A 19,808-nucleotide genomic window follows, 5' to 3' on the forward strand; every position below is an offset into this window, starting at 1 on the left:
ATCCAACCAGTCCATTCTGAAGGAGATTAGTCGTGGGATTTCTTTGGAAAGAATGATGCTAAAGCTCAAACTCCAGTACTTTGGCTACCTCATGTGAAGAGTTGACTCATTGGAAAAGACTCTGATGCTGGGAGGGATTGGGGGCAGGAGGAGAAGGGGATGACAGAGGATGAGATGGCTGGATGGCATCACTGACTTGATGGACGTGAGTCTGAGTGAACTCTGGGAGTTGGTGATGGACAGGGAGGCCTGGCGTGCTGCGATTCATGGGGTCGCAAAGAGTCAGACATGACTGAGTGACTGATCTGATCTTATCTGATCTGATAAAAGGCTTCAAGTCAAGGAATGTTTCAGAAAATAGGAAAGGCAAGGGAACAGACTTTCTCCCAAAACCTTCAGACAGAATGCAAGTTGTCCTACCCCTTGAGTTTAGCCCAGTGAAACTGATTTCAGATCTCTGACCTCCAGAACCATAAGATAAAACTCTGTGCTGTTAAAAGCCACTACATGTATGGCCCTTCATTATAGCAAAAAGAGGAGACTAACACAGTGTATTTCAGTGTTACAAAGTCCACCACAAAATCCTCCTTACCAATGCCAGGAGAAACTAGGGGATTCCAGTCTGTTAGCACCAACAATACTCAGTGGATACCAAAGTTAAACCATGGAGAACAACATTAGGGAAGAAAAACTAGAAAATTTATGGGGTCCCAATCTCCATTCCCTTGGACAGCAAGGAAATCAAACCAGTCAATCTTAAAGGAAATTTACCCTGAATGATCACTGGAAGGACTGATGCTGAAGCTCCAATACTTTGGTTACCTGATGTAAAAGAAAAGGCCATTGGCAAAGACTCTGATGGTGGGAAAGACTGAAGGCAGAAGGAGAAAGTGCAGCAGAGAGTGAGATGGTTGGATGCCATCACCGATTCAATGGACATGAACTTGGGCAAACTCCAGGAGATAGTGAGGGACAGGGAAGCCTGGTGTGCTGCAGTCCATAGGGTCTCAAAGAACTGAACATGACTTGGTGACTGAAAAACAACTACCCTCATTCATTGACAAGCCTATTATAAACTTGTTTGGACCCCAATCTTCACCCTGACCAATTATTAGTATTTGAAGGTGAACATCATGAATTTGCATTTTACATTGCTGCTATTTAGCTGCTAAGTCATGTCCAACTCTTTGAGCCCCCATGGACTGCAGCACACCAGGTTCCTTTGTCCATGGGATTTCCCAGGCAAGAATACTGGAGTAGGTTGCCATTTCCTTCTCCAGGGGATCTTTCTGACCCAGGGGTGGAACCCACGTCTCCTGCATTGACAGGCAGATTCTTTACCACTGAGCCACTGGGGCTTCCCTTAAATGGCTTGAATTTCTGAGTCTTGGAGGGACAAAAGTTCAGCCAGGAATTTATGGACTGACACTTGTAGCTGAGCTGCAGTTTCACTTGAACAAATACAGCCTTAATTTCTGTATGATTCTGCTGGCCCACAGCTTGCCTCCATCTCATCACTTTCAAATAGATATTTTCCCAGACCCCTAAAGGATAACTACAATATGTGAAATGTGAACTTCCAGATGTTCAAGCTGGATTTAGAAAAGGCAGAGGAACCAGAGATCAAATTGCCAACATCTGCTGGATCATCGAAAAAGCAAGAGAATTCCAGAAAAACATCTACTTTTGCTTTATTGACTATGCCAAAGCCTTTGACTCTGTGGATCACAACAAACTGTGGAAAATTCTGAAAGAGTTGGGAATACCAGACCACCTGACCTGCCTACTGAGAAATCTGTATGCAGGTCAAGAAGAAACAGTTAGAACTGGACATGGAACAACAGACTGGTTCCAAATAGAGAAAGGAGTACGTCAAGGCTGTATATTGTCACCCTGCTTATTTAACTTACATGCAGAGTACATCATGAGAAACACTGGGCTGGATGAAGCACAAGCTGGAATCAAGATTGCCAGGATAAATATCAATAACCTCAGATACATAGATGACACCATCCTTATGGCAGAAAGCAAAGAAGAACTAAAGAGCCTCTTGATGAAAACAAAGATCATGGCATCTGGTCCCATCATTTCATAGAAAATAGATGGGGAAACAATGGAAACAGTGTCAGACTTTATTTTGGGGGGCTCCAAAATCACTGCAGATGGTGACTGCAGCCATGAAATTAAAAGATGCTTGCTCCTTGGAAGAAAAGCTATGACCAACCTAGACAGCATAGTAAAAAGCAGAGACATTACTTTACCAACAAAGGTCCATCTAGTCAAAGCTATGGTTTTTCCAGTGGTCATGTATGGATATGCTAATTGGACTATAAAGAAAGCTGAGTGCCAAATAATTGATGCTTTTGAACTGTGGTGTTGGAGAAGACTCTTGAGAGTCCCTTGAACTGCAAGGAGATCCAGCAAGTCCATCCTAAAGGAAACCAGCCCTGAATATTCATTGGAAGGACTGATGCTGAAGCTGAAACTCCAATACTTTGGCCACCTGATGTGAAGAGCTGACTCATTAGAAAAGACCCTGATGCTGGGAAAGACTGAAGGTGGAAGGAGAAGGGGACAACAGAAGATGAGATGGTTGGATGGCATCATTGATGCGATGGACATGAGTTTGAGTAAGCTCCGGGAGTTGGTGATGGATAGGGAAGCCTGGCGTGCTGCAGTCCATGGGGTCACAAAGAGTTGAACATGACTGAGCCACTGAACTGAAAGGATACCTAAAGCAACTGCAGCGTCTGCAAACATGCATTGTCCTAAATTGTGCGGACCAGCTAGAATCAAATAATGAGAATCCCCACAGGGCTTCTTGGGATGGTGACAAGGCCTGGAGTAGACTTTCACAGAAGAGGGGGTGGAGAAAGGAAAGGAGAGTGGGGAGTTTAGTAATATCCTACAGCAAATTCCAGTTCATCCAGAAACAATGAAAACCAGGGGATTAGCATAAGAATAAGATAGAATACCTGAATTATCAGTTTGCAGTGCAGCAGAATGGGATAAAATAGCCCTTAATAGGAAAATGGTTCTAAATTTAATTTAATCTCACTGACAATTTGGAAGGTGCCTCAGGGTGCTGCAAGGTTTCCTCTCCATGGTCATGAATATTAATCATCAGGGTGCGTTACTATGGAAAACAATTCAGAAAATTTGAACCTTCCATTTGCAGGCTGCTTAAAAACCCTGAGTATGAAAGCTTTATTAAGGAATCTGTGTCCTTCCTATTATGACCTGCAAACTGACTGTGGGCCTGTGAGTGGACGGAGCTGCTTTATAGTAGAGAAAGTAGCTTGTTAGGGGGAATGTCCCTTCATTTTTGTGATCACTTTCTGAACACAGAGTCAGCAAGGGCTTAGCAAGTGTCTACCGGCACCTTTTGCACATTCTCTGCAACGTTCCACCCTCCCTTGCAAAGTGGATTCAGTACCACAGGGAGAGTGTCTGTTTTCCTCCTTATATTTTTTCCCGGTGCTAGCTACTTAGGTGTTTTACCACAGGTGTGAAAGGAGTTTGTGAATAATTCTTGATTCCTATAAACTCATGTAATGAGGACCATCCTCCCTGGCTGGGGATCTACATCTTCAGTACTGGCCACCACACCATTGCAGCCAGGAGAACTGTGCAAAAAATGTTAAACAGGTGAAAACATAATGGTTGATGGGGAAAATTTTTTTTTCTTAGATCTCAATCAGGAAGCAATTCTCTCCAAAAAGAAGGTACCCATCCCATTCACTGCAGGGAGGCAGGGAACAAGGGCAGAGCACCACATTCCCAGGTAAAAAGGAGAGACAAAAGAAAGCTAATTAAAATTGCACGCTCAATCAGTCGTGTCTGACTCTGTGACTCCATGGACAGCAGTCCATGGGGCTCCTCTGTTCATGGAATTTTCCAGGCAAGAATACTGCAATGGATAGCCATTTCCTTCACCAGGGGATCTTCTAGACCCAGGGATCAAACCTGCTTCTCCTGTACTGGCACTCAGCTTCTTTAACACTGAGTCAACTGGGAAGCCCAAATTAAAATTAAAAACCACGTTTTAAATTTGAAGTTTTGTTTAAGTAGCAAAGGTTCAGAACAATTGGAGAGGTGCAAAGATAGAGGGCACCCTTCATTCACTTCAGAGGTACATTTGGAAAAACAATTTGGCAGACTATCTCAAGAGTCTTAGAAAGAAATGCTCATTCCCTTTGGCCCAGTAATTGCACTTCTGGGAATCCATTCTTAGGAAATAATCCTAAATATAGAAAAAGCTTCATGCATAAGAATCACGTATTTGTTATTTCATTTTTAAAGCTATAGTGTTATATATAACAAAGACTGGATACAACTTAAATATCCAATAAGGGAAAATTAGGTACATTATGCTATGTTGTATGACTATTATGCAGCCGTTAAAATGTTTGTATTGAAAGTTTCAGTAGTATGAGAAATGCTTATGTTTTAATTATGTTAAGTGAAAAATGGCAAGGTACAGAATTTCACATGCATTATGAAATCAATTAGATATTTTTAAATACATGGAAATAGGACCAGGAAGATATGTTAGAAAATTATTAGTAATGATTCCCTTTGTAGGTGAAGTGGGATTGTGGAGAATTTTTCTTTTTCTTTTCTTCTATACTCCCTATATTTTTATGTGCGTGTGTGTGTGTTGGTTGCTCAGTCATGTCCGACTCTTTGTGACCCCATGGACTGTATACAGCCAGCAGGCTTCTCTGTGCATGGAATTCTCCAGGCAAGAATACTGGAGTGGGTAGCCATTCCGCTTTCCAGGGGATCTTCCCGAGCCAGGGATCAAACCCAGGTCTCCTGCATTGCAGGCAGACTCTACCACCAGGGAAGCCCTATATTTTTATAGTCGACATAATATTTTTCATATATTTATCCTTGGGGAAAGAGAGAAATCCTTTATTTTTTGGTTTAAGATTCTTGTCTGTGGGGGATTCATTCAACACAACTTGTCCAGATAGTTACTGTTTGGGGGCGAGGGAAAGCCACTGGCGGCCCAGGCAGAAAGGAGAGGGGGCTGGAGGATCTGGGAGAGCTGGTCTGGTTTCCTGCGATGTGTGCATCTGTCACTCTGACTGCCCCGGGGTCTGAGTCCCACTCCCAGGAGCAGACCCCGGGCCTCAGCCACAGGCTCAACAGCAGGCGAGTCATGTTGCTCTCACCCAGGCTCTGTCCTCAGTTCCTGTAACCCTGTTTTCCATGGATCCTTAAAAGCAGGTGTCACACACCTCCAGCCTCATGCCCTCCTTACCATAACGTAGCTGAGTTCTTTCTGTCTCCTGTCTCTTTGTATTACACCCCCTGCTTCCGTTCCAGCACCCACTAGGTCTCCCAGGGGCCGCAGCTCTATCTCTGAACCCAGCCTATCCTGGGATGAAGCCTCCGAGATGAGCCCTCCAGGAAGCCAGATGACCACTTTCTTGTACCTGCTATTTGCTGCCAGATACTTCCTTCTCGTGTCCCACGCACGTGCCAGGACGGTGCGTCCTCCCTGGGGCTGCTCGCCCGCGTAGGTGGTTTTACGGCAGCCGAGGCTCTTCTGACCCTCCCCCACGCTGTGTTTCAGGCTCCTGAGGTTGGTCTCCGGGCCCCACCCTCTGCTGAGGAAGCTGTCGTTGCCATGACTAGCTCCTTCAGCCTTCCCTCCTCTGCAAAGCTTGCTGGGATCCCACAGAAAATGTGGCCAACACTAGGGCCCCTTTTCCTGTTCTTTTAGGAAATTCACTCTGCCTGAGTGGTTTGGGGAAATAAAATGGAGAACTTCCTATTAAAGTGATGGAGGCCTTGATTCTGCACTGTTTATATCTGTAATGAGACAGAAACTAGACTAGAGATCTCTACTTTTATTCAAGAGTCTAGGGAATTCCCTGATAGTCCAGAGGTTAGGACTTGGCAGTTTCACTGCAGGGGCTCAGGTTTGATCCCTAGTCAGGGAACTAAGATCCCTCAAACTGTACCTTGTGACCAAGAAAAAAAGTCTAATAAAGTTGGAAATTAATGCTGCTGATAATAATTAGTTATATATATGTATATAACTGGCACTGTGCTAACCACTGAACAAGGAGAATCGATCTAAAAATAATCCCACAGCAGTGGGTACTTTTGTGGTTCTATTTTACAGATAAGGACACTGAGGCTTACTTAGGTGAACTAACTTGGTTAAAGTCACAGACATAGTGACTGAAAGAGGTAGGATTTGAACCCAGGTCAGAGTTTGGTCATAAACATTACTCTAGGCTCTGGGTCCAAGCAGGTCATTGCAATGGGTGGATGGAGTGGCCCCAGTGATCATGACCACCTGAGGAGTGCATGTCCCTCAGTAGGGGAGAGTCACTGCAAAGCCCCTGGTGACCTATTCCAGGCAAGAATGTGGGTCTAGCGTTAACAGAGCTCCTGAGTTCCCAACAGATGCTAACCAGTCTGCATTGCTATGTGTAATCTCCCTGTTTCATATATGGGTTCCACATTTTCAAAGACCGTGGCTAGCCGAAATTCCAAGCAGGCAGGCCCCCAGCTTGCAATCTCTCCACTAAGCTATACTGTGGGCTTTCCAGTGCTTCCTGTGACTCGCACTCTCCCCTTTGTAAAGGGCAGGGGCTACGTACCTGCACAATCTCGAGCATCTCTGCCTTGCTGATGTAGCCATTTCCGTCTAGGTCATACATGCTGAAGGCCCATTTCAGCTTCTGCTCCAGCTTCCCCCTTGACGTTACGCTCAGGGCTATGATGAATTCTCTAAAGTCTATCGTCCCATCTCCGTTGGCATCAAAGGTGCGGAAGACGTGCTCTGCAAACTTGGAAGCATCCCCGTAAGGGAAAAAGTTCCCGTAAATTTTCTTAAACTCCTCCATTGACAAGTGTCCGCTGGGGCAGTCTCTCAAGAAGCCTTTGTACCATTCCTGGATCTCGTGCTCCGTGAAGTCCGTGCTTTCCAGCAAGTCTTGCATGACCTCCGGGCGCAGCTTGCTGTTCTGTTTTCCCATCTTGACAGCAAGAATTCAGCTGCAGACAGAAAAGAATACAATATAGAGAGTTTCCTAAACCTGTTCTTCAGAGGCACATTTTATAATCTGTGATTATTCCTTTGGGAGAAAGAAAAAAGTGTAACTTCAATAACATTGTCTAGGGCTTTCCAACCTTGTGGTCAGCCCAATAAAATGTAGAAAGAGGGGCTGGCAGAAGATGCAGAGCAGAAATATCAGTGAAAACTGATACTTCTTTGACACAGAGCCAAATGAAAGACAGGAGATTTATAATGAAAAAGAAAGACACACACATACACACACAGAGAAATGATTACTGAGTGCTGCCTTATCTATTTGCAAGAGGCTGAGCCTGGCTTTAGAAAGACCGGGGTTCTAATACCCAACCCAAGTATTAGTAGGGAGAATTAAAGGAAAGGATCAAAAAGAGAGAGAGCAAAAGAGATAATGTCACATGCTTTAGAGTATTTGCAAATAAAGTGCTTGGGTATCTTCTGAATATTATAAAGATAGACATGAGTAAGGGAAGTAGAAACTCATCTAATTCCATTAAATGCTACCAAGCTTGGTCAGTTATTTAAAGCCAAAAAGTCAAATCACTGTCAACATTGTGTTTATATAGTAAAGATGATGTTTCATAAAGTTATGTCCTATGATTGTGGCTTATGAAACTGGCCAAATTTTTCTTTTTAAGATACAAAAATCTTCATATTTTCTTATCACGGTAATAGCACACCCATAGTAAAAGAGCAAACAACACAGCAATACATACAGGAAAGTCAGCATCATTTCAAATCTTAACACTTAAAAACTGCCAACAATTTGGTGTGTGTCCTAGATTTTGTATATGCACCCTTGTCTAAAATGCTATTAATATATGTTTTCATATGTTTATATTTCAAGAAACAAGAAAATATACCCTTTGTTACTTATTTTAAAACTTAATATAATGTGGGGAATAAAGGCAACTTTTATTAGACAGAAAAAACCCTGTGATTCCCATCTTTCCATTCACAGAGCCAGTCAATATTAACCACATGCCATATATCAGGGATGTTTCTGGCACTGTGGATGCAAAAGTAAGATGCGACCCCTCCTCCTTAAGGGACACTCAGATCAGATATGATCAGATAGGTCGCTCAGTCATTTCCAACTCTTTGCGACCCCATGAATCGCAGCACGCCAGGCCTCCCTGTCCATCACCAACTCCTGGAGTTCACTGAGACTCACGTCCATCGAGTCAGTGATGCCATCCAGCCATCTCATCCTCTGTTGTCCCCTTCTCCTCCTACCCCCAATCCCTCCCAGCATCAGAGTCTTTTCCAATGAGTCAACTTTTCGCATGAGGTGGCCAAAGTACTGGAGTTTCAGCTTTAGCATCATTCCTTCCAAAGAAATCCCAGGGCTGATCTCCTTCAGAATGGACTGGTTGGATCTCCTTGCAGTCCAAGGGACTCTCAGGAGTCTTCTCCAACACCACAGTTCAAAAGCATCAATTCTTCAGCACTCAGCCTTTTTCACAGTCCAACTCTCACATCCATACATGACCACAGGAAAAACCATAGCCTTGACTAGACGAACCTTTGTTGGCAAAGTAATGTCTCTGCTTTTGAATATGCTATCTAGGTTGGTCATAATTTTCCTTCCAAGGAGTAAGTGTCTTTTAATTTCATGGCTGCAGTCACCATCTGTAGTGATTTTGGAGCCCAGAAAAATTAAGTCTGACACTGTTTCCACTGTTTCCCCATCTATTTCCCATGAAGTGATGGGACCGGATGCCATGATCTTCGTTTTCTGAATGTTGAGCTTTAAGCCAACTTTTTCACTCTCCTCTTTCACTTTCATCAAGAGGCTTTTGAGTTCCTCTTCATTTTCTGCCATAAGGGTGGTGTCATCTGCATATCTGAGGTTATTGATATTTCTCCCGGCAATCTTAATTCCAGCTTGTGTTTCTTCCAGTCCAGCGTTTCTCATGATGTACTCTGCATATAAGTTAAATAAGCAGGGTGACAATATACAGCCTTGACATACTCCTTTTCCTATTTGGAACCAGTCTGTTGTTCCATGTCCAGTTCTAACTGTTGCTTCCTGACCTGCATATAAATTTCTCAAGAGGCAGATCAGGTGGTCTGGTATTCCCAACTCTTTCAGAATTTTCCACAGTTTATTGTGATCCACAGAGTCAAAGGCTTTGGCATAGTCAATAAAGCAGAAATAGATATTTTTCTGGAACTCTCTTGCTTTTTCCATGATCCAGCAGATGTTGGCAATTTGATCTCTGGTTCCTCTGCCTTTTCTAAAACCAGCTTGAACATCAGGAAGTTCACGGTTCACATATTGCTGAAGCCTGGCTTGGAGAATTTTGAGCATTACTTTACTAGCGTGTGAGATGAGTGCAATTGTGCAGTAGTTTGAGCATTCTTTGGCATTCTCAGTTGCCTATATATGGAAGCGGGGGGTGGCAGTGAGAGGACAACACAATAAACATTCAAAACACGGTACCAGGGGAATGGACGTGCCGCAGTGAAAGTACATGGACAGGACACCCGAACCAAAAGGGGATCTGGGTGCTATCAGGGAGGCCTTCTTGGAGGAGGTGAGCTTAGTTCCCATATCCAAAGTCTTATGATATAAGCATAGTAAAGATAAGTCCCTTCTAACTAAGGGGCTCTATACTTGTATTTTACATTTTTCTTGTATTGGAAACTTACAGAATATATAAAAGATTTTAACCCCCATTTTAATCATGATTCCGAATTTCTTTGAGATTTTCACTTTGTGGTGTTTGTTTATGTCTGCCTCCCTCCCAATGCAGGGTGAGCCCCTTGAGATGGAGTCTTGTTGAGGTTACTCCATCTCCCTAGGGCCCACTGTATATAACTTAGGTGAATGAAGAAATGACTCAGATAAATAATTACAACAGGGAAATATGGAATAATCTTCTTGGAAAAGGAGTCTTTTTGCCCCAAAGATGAGGCCCTAGCTTTCAGAACGTTATTTGAGATACTAAAGCTATTTGGTAGTTAAGACTCGGTCTTGGGATATCTTTTCTTCACTTCTGCACTAGTTTTATTGAGACATAATTGACATAGAGCATTGCATAAGTTTAAGGTGTATGACATAAGACCCGATATACGTTTATACTGGGAAATGCTCACCACAGTAAGTCTGGTTAACACCCATACCCTCACATGGTTACAGAAATTTTCCTTCTGTTGAGAACTTTTAAGATTTACTCTTTTAGCATCTTTCAAATATACAATAGAGTACTGTTAATGATGCTGGTGCTGAAGCTGAAGCTCCAATACTTTGGCCACCTGATGCGAAGAACCGACTCGTTGGAAAAGACTCTGATGCTGGGAAAGATTGAAGGCAGGAGGAGAAGGGGACGACAGAGGATGAGATGGTTGGGTAGCATCACCGACTCAATGGACATGAGTCTGAGCAAACTCCAGGAGATAGTGAAGGACAAGGAGGCTTGTCCTGCTGCCGTCCATGGGGTTGCAAAGAGTTGGACACAACTTAGTGACTGAACAACAACAAATTGTTAACTATAGTTACCATGCTGTACGATGCATGCCCAGAACTTATCTGAGGCTTCTACTTGTTGACCACGTTCACTGAACTCCCCCCACCCTTGGGATCTGTTAAAACTGAATTGCCTGTGTACCTCTCTGTTGCCACCACTATAAATTCCTTGAAGGCAGGGTTTGAATCTTACACTGCTCAAACTTCCTTCATTATATGCACAGTTCAGGAAATGACAAGCAATACTTGTGACTTGCCAAGCTGACTGCTTTTGCTCCCTGAGTTCTGCACAGAGCAGAATCAGCCCTGCTCTGTCTCTGCTCCCTGGAAAGGGTGGAACAATTCTCTTCCCATCAGCACGACCAACAGCTGCCTGAAGGAGCTCACTTTCAGAGGTGACACTCTACGGAGAATCAGACCAATGCCATTTTACATAAGAGCAAAACTAAACTACAGATTCAGACCAATACCCTTTTACGTAAGAGCAAAAGTAAACCACAGCTCCAAGCACAACACAAACATAATTTATAAAGTGAACCTTTCAATAACGTTCACTTCCCTCTTGTGTCATTTTCTCCCCCCCTTGAGATAAAAAGTGAAGTAGGAGAGACTGGTTTGTATTAGAATTTCAAAACTGCATTTAGTTGCTAAGTTGGCAACTTGCCAGAGGCAAGAATTCAGAAACACAAGGTAATACATAATACATGGATTTATAGAGCTCCGAAACATTTTATGGAATTTACACGTAATGTTGAGTTTTCCTTTTGGGGAGTGCTTTAGAGAAGAGCCCTTTGGTGTGGCGTTCAATCAAATCACTGTGAGAACACTTTGGTTCTGTGCAAATCACTGAGTGCAAGGCCTTGGGAAAAAACTCCACTTTGATATTAAAATCTGCTCTCTTAAAGAATGATTTATTTCCCAGGATGTAGAAAGCACTGTTTCTTCAAAACTGAACTTGAGTTCCTTTCCCCATGTTTAAAAAGTATGTCTCATTTATTAGCTGTTTTTGCACTAGAAACAAATTGCTTCAACATTTTGGCTAAGGCTCCCACTGAGACTGATCTGTGTGAGGCTATTTTTCCCGTAAACAGTAATTAAACCGCATTTACAAATTCATTAGCACAGAAAGGCCATAAGACAAACAAGGCAGAAGAGCATGGAATAAGTTATCTGGGAAGCGGGTGTTTGCAATTTAGGCCAGAATTTGTTTCAGTAGATAACTGCAAACACTTTACTAAATATGATGTCCGAACTTGAGGGAACCATCTGGACGTGGTTAGGCTGTACAACAAAAATCTCCGGGGACATAAGATACCGTTTCTTCCTTTGAGGGAGAGAGGGAAGGATAGAAAATGCCTGACAATACCTTTTTCTTTTGGAAGACAGGAATTTTGCTGGAGTTGAAGGATCGGGGAGGGGACCTTAAGGGAAATGCTACATTAATTAGCAGTCTAAAGAAAACACACCATCCAGAGACAGAAGTTGCACCTCAGATCAAATACTTTTAATTGCTCCATTCAGTCATTAAAATGTTTATTTTGTGCCAGTAGAACAGGGCATGGAATAAAAATGCTTGGGTTCAAAGACTCGCTCTATTGTTGACCAGCTCTTGGGTAATTGACTTCAATCCTTACTGCACTTCAGTTTTCTCATCTGTGAAATGAGGTCAGTTGTCCGAGTTCATATCTCACTGATTCTGTGTGAGAATTAAACGAGACAGTCATATATGTAAACCTCTAGCGTTGAGTCAGGGGCAGATGCTCTAGTCAGTGATAACTACATCTTACTCCTGTTTTTTTTTAATGAGTGAATTTAAATATTAAAGGTAAAGTAGTATGAAACTAGAATTTGGTTTTTTTCTCTGTTAAGAGGACAACATTTTTATTTTATTATTAAACTTTGCATTTTGTATTGTAGTACAGCTGATTAACAATGCTGTGATTGTTTCAAGTGGACAGCAAAGGAACTCAGCTATACATATGCTGTATCCTATCCTTGATTGCACCTCATACATTCTTCTACTGAGCCTTCACAGCAACTCTGGGGGATAGGTAGGGTAGATTTCAGTATTTTATAAGAAAGAGAGAGAAAGAAGAAAAGGAAGAAAGAAAACTCAGAGAGGCAAAGTGACTTGTCCTGGGTCCCACAGCTTGTGAGTGAGGGAGCCAGACAGGAAGCTCAATTTGCATGTGACTGTCAACTGTCTTTCTTTTTTCAATTGTGTCTGACTAGCTTCAGAGACAAGCAAATATAGAAATTAAGACAAAAGCTTTATAACATGCCAGAAAGCAGTAGTTAATCGAGGGAAGTGTTAGTTGCTCAGTCATGTCCATCTCTTTGTGACCCCATGGACTGTATAGTCTGCCAGACTCCTCTGTCCCTGGGATTCTCCAGGCAAGAATACTGGAATAGGGAGCCATTCCCTTCTCCAGGAGATCTTCCTGACCCAGGGATTGAACCGGGGTCTCCTGCATTGCAGGCAGATTTTTTATGGTCTGAGAGAACCTGCATGTCAATGCAGGAGACATAAGAGATGTAAGTCCGATCCCTGGGTTGGGAAGATCCCCTGGCATCTTCCCAAGTGTGTATGGCAACCCACTCCAGTATTCTTGCCTGGAGAATCCCATGAACAGAGAAGCCTGGCAGGCTACAGTCCGTGGGGTTGCAGAGTCAGACATGACTGAAGCAGTTTAGCACACAGGCCGTCAGGGAAGCCCAAGAGGAAAGAGAGAACACACCCATTCCACAAATATGGGCAAAGTGTCTATCAGGAGGGAGGCATGGCTCGGGGCACTGGGGATTCAGCCGGGAACAGACAGGCAAACTCCTGTCCTCCTGGAGCTTACAGCCTCTTGGGAGGAGATACGCAGTAAATAAGTGAAATATGAGAAGGAGATGCACCATGGAGAATAGCAGAGTGGGTGGGTAGGTGTTAACACTTTAAATAAAAAGCCCCATTAAGAAAGTGATGTGTGAAAAAGACCAGGGAGGTAGGGAGGTAGCCATGGAGATGACTGGGAGAAGACTATTCCAGGCAGAGAAAACAGCAGATGAGAAGGTCTCCACGGGAGCATGCTTAGCACACTCAAGGACAGGGCTGCAACAAGCGTGGGAAGAAACAAAGGATATGAGATCAGAAGAGCAACGAGGACCAGATGATGTGCGACCAGGAGGGAACCGTGAGCGCTCTGGCTTGCACTCTGAGATGCAGCCGTTGCAGGATTCTTAGTAGAGAAGTGACAGGAGAGATTTATATTCTAACAGGACCTTGCTGTTGTGTGGACAGAAAGCTAAAGAAGGATAAGGGCAGCAGTGGGAAGACCACTGCAATGACCCAGGCAAGAGATGATGGTGGGTGAAGTCAGGGGAGCAGAGGAGGTGAGAATTGGAGGGATTCGGCACCGCTGTAAGGTGGAAGCTGACATTTACTGAAATAAGAAAAATGCAGGAGAAGCAGGGCTTTGGGGTGAGGTAGGGGACTTCGTTGTGTCCGTATGTTAATTCTCAGATGCTGATTATATGCTGACTGGAGATATTGAGCAGGTAGTTGGATGTGTCTACAGTAAGAGAAAGTGGTCCAGGAGGCGATTTAAATTTGGGAGTCATCAGCACATAGATCGGAGAAGGCGATGGCACCCCACTCCAGTATTCTTGCCTGGAAAAATCCCATGGACGGAGGAGCCCGGTAGGCTGCAGTCCATGGGGTCACTCAGAGTCGGACAGGACTGAGCGACTTCACTTTCACTTTTCACTTTCATGCGTTGGAGAAGGAAATGGCAACCCACTCCAGTGTTCTTGCCTGGAGAATCCCAGGGACGGGGAAGCCTGGTGGGCTGCCGTCTGTGGGGTCGCACAGAGTCGGACACGACTGAAGTGACTTAGCAGCAGCAGCAGCAGCAGCAGAACATAGATTGTATTTACAGCCAAAGACTGGAAGTGAATGAGGATGGAAAAGAAAAGGGGATAAGGACCAAGCTCTTGGTCACCCTGCCATTTAGAATTTTTGCCAATAGAAAGAGGAGAAGGAACTAGCAAGGGAGAAGGAGAAAGACGGGCAGTGAGAGGGTAGGGAGACACAGAGGCTGAGACCACACTCTCCGCCGTTTCGTCCTTCGCGCCAGCTCAAGGGGGCACATGAACGTGCTCAAGGCAGCCGCACAGGAGGGCTGGGCTCCTGGTTTCCTCTGAACCTTGTACTGTCTCCTCCACCCCAGCCTGTCCTGTCTCCCTAAAGGTTGTCATCTTCTGCCCAGTTGTTCACTCCCAACCCCAAGGACTCACCCGTGATTCCCTTCACTTTTGTTCCATAAGCAGGAGCTGTCCAAACTTGCCTCTGTCTCTAAAATTTGTCCCAGATCCATTCACTTGCACATCTCCACTGTCATGCCTCAGTCTGAACCTCCATCACCTCCTTCCTGAACATCTGTAACACCCTCCTCTCTGGATTCTCACTCTTCACTGTTATCCTCCTTCTTCCTGCCTGGCTTTCCGCTCAGATCCCCAGAGTGGGTTTCTAAAAACATAAAACAGACCAGGTCCCTCCTCTGCTTAAAGCTTTACGTGGCCTTCCTAACACATGGAGAACACCAACCCAGACTTCCTCCTGTGGCTCAAAGGCTCTGAGCTACCCTGGCCATCCCTGACTTCCTTTCAGCCCCCCTTGCCCAGGTACTCTGACCTCCTGCATGCTCCAGCTTTTACCTCTTAAAGACTTTTGCTTCAGAGCCTTGAAGAATACATAGATATGTGTGTATAAAGTAATATATATATATATATATATAATTTTTTACTTTTTATACTTTCTTGACTTCATATCATGGCCATCTTCATTTCATCTCCCCCATCTCACGTGGGATCTCAGTTCACCAACCAGGGATTGAATCTGTGCCCTCCTACACTGGAAGACGGGAGTCTTGATCACTGGACCACCAGGGAAGTCCCTTGAAAAATACTTTTACGTAGCAATTGGGTCCTCAGCCCTTTCAAGTTCATGTACCCTGTAAGATCATTCTATGTACCTATCTACTGTAAGGTACATATATAATATATATTCATTTTTGTTGAATCTCAACTGCATTTAATTAAATGAAACACACATGTATTCTATTAGACACCAGCATTCTGTTATTCAGTAGTTTAACCTGAGATGGGCAATGTGAAATTTCCCAACTTATTTTGGGACACATCCAGTCATCCAGTGTCCAAAATATAAATCTGGGGTTAATATTGACCACAGATGACAAAGGAAAAATATACAAGACACCAAACCACCAACAAAGAACCATGCACAGGAATCTACACTATGAAGTTAACTTTCCATCTAAAAAGAACTAAAAAAGGAATAACCCCTAAAAATGATGCCGCAGGGAAAGGAAATGGCGAGGAGGATCAACCTTTCGACACGCACATGCTCCCATCTATATATTTTGTATCTGGGGAGTAGAAAGAGCTGCAGCATTTCATTTCTGCTATTCCTCATAAGGTTCCAAAACTCGGTGAGTTAATTCTCAACGCCCAGAGTTAGATTTTCCAGGGGAAAAGTCCATAACTTAACCTGGACAGTCTGGTTAACCTCAGAGGAAGTTGCAATGCAAACTGCACTGAGTTCTTCTAAAACAGAATTTACAAGAAATTAGCAACTAAAGTTACATTTAGCTGCAGCAAGGAACATAGAGCTCACAGTGGTTTCCGAAAGGGGCCAGGTTAATTAAAATGTTTGCCTCTTTGGAACATGTAACCTTGTCCTCTAAGAGTTGCTTTGAATTTCCAACCAATGGAATGTCTAAATTATGAAAACATAGCTAAAAAAAGGCTCCTAAAATGTAAGGAAGGAAATGATAAAAGTTATAGGTTAATGGGAGGAAGCATTCATTTACCATGACCAAGACATCATTGTTTTGGCCATCTGAATTTTACAGGCAGCTAAAATCCAGCAAATTCATTTCAAGGTCAGTTGTCCTTACTTCTCACTGGGAGAAAAAAAAATGACTAAATAAAAACCTGAAGAGCACAGTGCTTCAGAAATGTCTCTTCAGTGGAACTTGCCTCTCAGTAGGAGTTTGAAAGGAGACCGTATATATAAACTGACATATTTATATATAGTGAGCAAATTAGGAAATGAAACGCAGTGGGGCAGAAAGAGAAAAAAAATTAAAATATTACAGAGGGAGAATTGAAGTTATGTAACACCCACTACAGTACTCTTGCCTGGAAAATGCTATGGACAGAGGAGCCTACTGGGCTACAGTCCATGGGGTCGCAGAGAGTCGGATGCGACTTAGCAACTTAAAAACAAAAAACCCAACACTCTCAATAGCTTAGTTGCCTTGACCAGAGACTGCTCTGCCTGCCAGTCTTTGGTGAGATGGGCTCGTATGAGGAAGCAATACGTACTTCCTATCCCCTGATCTGGGTCACAAAATGGCTTTGCTGGAGCTGCCTGAAATCTGTCACGAAGCCACTGCCTGCAGGGAGGCCTTCTTCCTGATGAGAATGGGGTGTTTGGGCCCACATCTTCTGATGGCCTGGTCATACCTGTAACACCTGGTCACACACCTGCACTCGCTCCCCCTGCAGAGAGGTGACGGGCGTGAGATGAGAACTTAACTGGTTCAAAAGAGACGGTGAGCCTAGAGCCTTCCGCAGGCTCTGAGATAAAGCCCACGAAACCCCTCCAGTCTTCCCAGGGTTAGCAGTGGTCACGGACTCTGAAATATCTGGGCCCTGGTTCTACAGAGCCTGAATTTCAGACTAGACAGGGCCTGGCCTTGGGCTTTTTTTCCAAGTTTTATTTCCCATAAAAAATAAAGTACAACCCACATTACTGCCAATAAAACATATATTTCTGATAGACTCTGAGTAGAACATTATCCAACAACAACCCTTTCCCTCGTCTCCCAAAATGGAAATATTTTTAGTTCTGCTGACTGCTAAAGTACTACATTACTTTGCAAAAAATGTAAGTAATAAAGGGATATCAAAACTAGAATGTGAACACCCTTGCTCTGATCCAATAGTACTCCATAAAAAATAACCATTACTAACAATTTTATGTATATATAACAGTTTTATAAATATATATATAATATTATACATTTAAATGCATATATATGAAATCTGTGGGACTTCCCTGCTGGCTCAGTGGTAAAGAATTTGCAGGCAATGCAGGAAATGCAGGTTCAATCTCTGGGTCAGGAAGATCCCCTGAAGAAGGAAATGGCAACCCAGTCCAGTATTCTTGCCTGGAAAATCCTATGGACTGAGGAGTCTGGTGGGCTACAGTCCATGGGGTCACAAAGGAGTTGGACACGACTTAGAGACTAAACAATATGAACTCTGTACACGCTAACCATAAATGGGATTGTTTTCACTTAAAAGTATATTGTGGATATTCTTCCATGCGGATGTATCTCATCTTTTAAAATTGTTGAATTTTGATTAACTGATTCAACAGATGGTATTGAACAGTGACCTAGGGCTAAGCAGTGAACTGGATATCAGCTGACAGGATACTTAGTAACATGAAGCTCACAGTTCATTGCACGACATTTACTTAACAAAGCCCCCTTGATGGCCATTCCGATTGATCCCACTTTTCTTTGAATCACTCGGCATTTACCTTGGTCATGGTTCCTGGATTCCTTGGGTAGTATTTATTACAAACAGGTTCTTGATGTCATTGGCAAGTACCATGATCTCTAGACTCTCCCTTATAGATTCATCACACGAGCCTTTACATGCCAACCATGCATTTTGTAAGGGTTTATACACCAGCTAGGATTAGAATTGAATCGGATTTGGAATTGGACTTGGAATTTCACCCTACTCCCTCAGCCTGTGTTACGGGCACACACATGCAAGTCTGACATTAGTTATTCTTGTGCCTGGAGGCCAAGGCCACGTTCACCCTGGTCTTTAAAGAGTGCGCCACGGTCACCATGTAAATGCCCCCTTTTAGCCTGAAGACTATTTTATGCACACAGCACTCTAAATCCTCCCTTGTTTGATACTCACCTCCTGACTTTTCATGCCCACGCCTTCCTCCTTACTTCAAGTCCAGCTAATGGCTGACTCCCCCGACACCCCTCTCAGATTGCCAGCAATTGGAGGTGAACTTACACTGCAAGCTTAAAGTGCCCTTAGGTAAGTGGCCTTGAGTAAATGGACAGGGCCCACACTAAACCACATGAAGAAACTACAAAGCTGATCCAACGAAAGACACTGTCAGAGTGCCTGAAGTCAAGGGCTTCAGATGAAGCACATGGGTCCCCTTGCCATCAGCACACCTGGCCAGCAGACCACTGCATCAGAGCTGCCTGTCTGGGCCACCTCGTGCCAGATGCCAGCTCAGTGCCAGCTGCAGGGAGGAAAAGAGGGGGAAGCTCTGAGGGCCCCCATGCATTCTCCAGGGCTGTACAGGCTAAGACCCTACCTTGGCTGACTTCCATGGAATTCCTATAGTGATACATTTCTGCTTAGCTAGATGTACTAAATATTCTCTTATTTATTTATCTGTCTAGCTATTGGCCGTGTGGCATGGCAGGCGGGATCTTCGTTCCCCAACCAAGATGGAACCTGTGCCTCCTGCAGTGGCAGTGTGGAGTCTTGACCACTGGACCGTCAGGGAAGTCCAACAGTCTCTTATTTGAAAGACAAGAATGACTACTTGAGTTTTGATAAGACCATAAAACACAAGACTGAGCCAGCAAGGACTCCGGAGGCCAAACGGATCAGCTACAGGGATCCAGGCCTCCTCACATAACCTGCAGCCAGAGGCACACAAGGAGCTCCAGTCTCATTGGTAGACATTCTCCAGGGGCCACAAATGCATTTAGCTAATTGATGCAAGCGCCTCCACAGAGTCTAAGAATAGTTCTTAATTCTTTTTTATTTATTCAGCAAACATGTGTTTAACATCTACTGTTTCCTGGCTTGAAATGAATATTCCTACAAAAATAGCATCCTACATAAGATAGGGAAAGGAAGTGAGGGAGTCTGGGATTCCAGTTGCGGCTCAGAGCATTTTCATTAATACTTCATCTTTACAATTTTTCTGTGGAGTTGATGAGAGGGATGTTATATCTTGGTTTTACTCCAAGGGGCTAAGAGGGGCTTTGAGAAGTTAACCATAGTGACAAATTCATGCAGCTGGTGGCCCCAGGGGAGTAGCATGGGAACCACCCTCCCCACTTCCATCCCTCCCACATCTCTGGCTGGGTTACTTTTGGTATTTGAATGCTTCTGTTGGAAGGTACTGATCAATCAGTCTGTATCCTGGCC

General features: G+C 43.8%; 1 protein-coding gene across 2 annotated transcripts in view; it reads right to left on the bottom strand.

Moving 5' to 3' along the window:
- Nucleotides 1-19,808, bottom strand: part of NCALD (neurocalcin delta) — a 357,058-nt gene that overhangs the window by 17,333 nt on the left and 319,917 nt on the right. For both annotated transcript variants that reach the window (XM_006046434.4, XM_006046435.4), the window contains one exon: nt 6,624-7,020. In XM_006046434.4, the coding sequence (XP_006046496.1) occupies nt 6,624-7,001 (378 nt within the window). In that variant the 5' untranslated portion in view covers nt 7,002-7,020. The remainder of the gene's footprint in view (nt 1-6,623; nt 7,021-19,808) is intronic.

This window comes from Bubalus bubalis, chromosome 15 (assembly GCF_019923935.1).
Source record: "Bubalus bubalis isolate 160015118507 breed Murrah chromosome 15, NDDB_SH_1, whole genome shotgun sequence".
NCBI classification, from domain to species: Eukaryota; Metazoa; Chordata; class Mammalia; order Artiodactyla; family Bovidae; genus Bubalus; species Bubalus bubalis.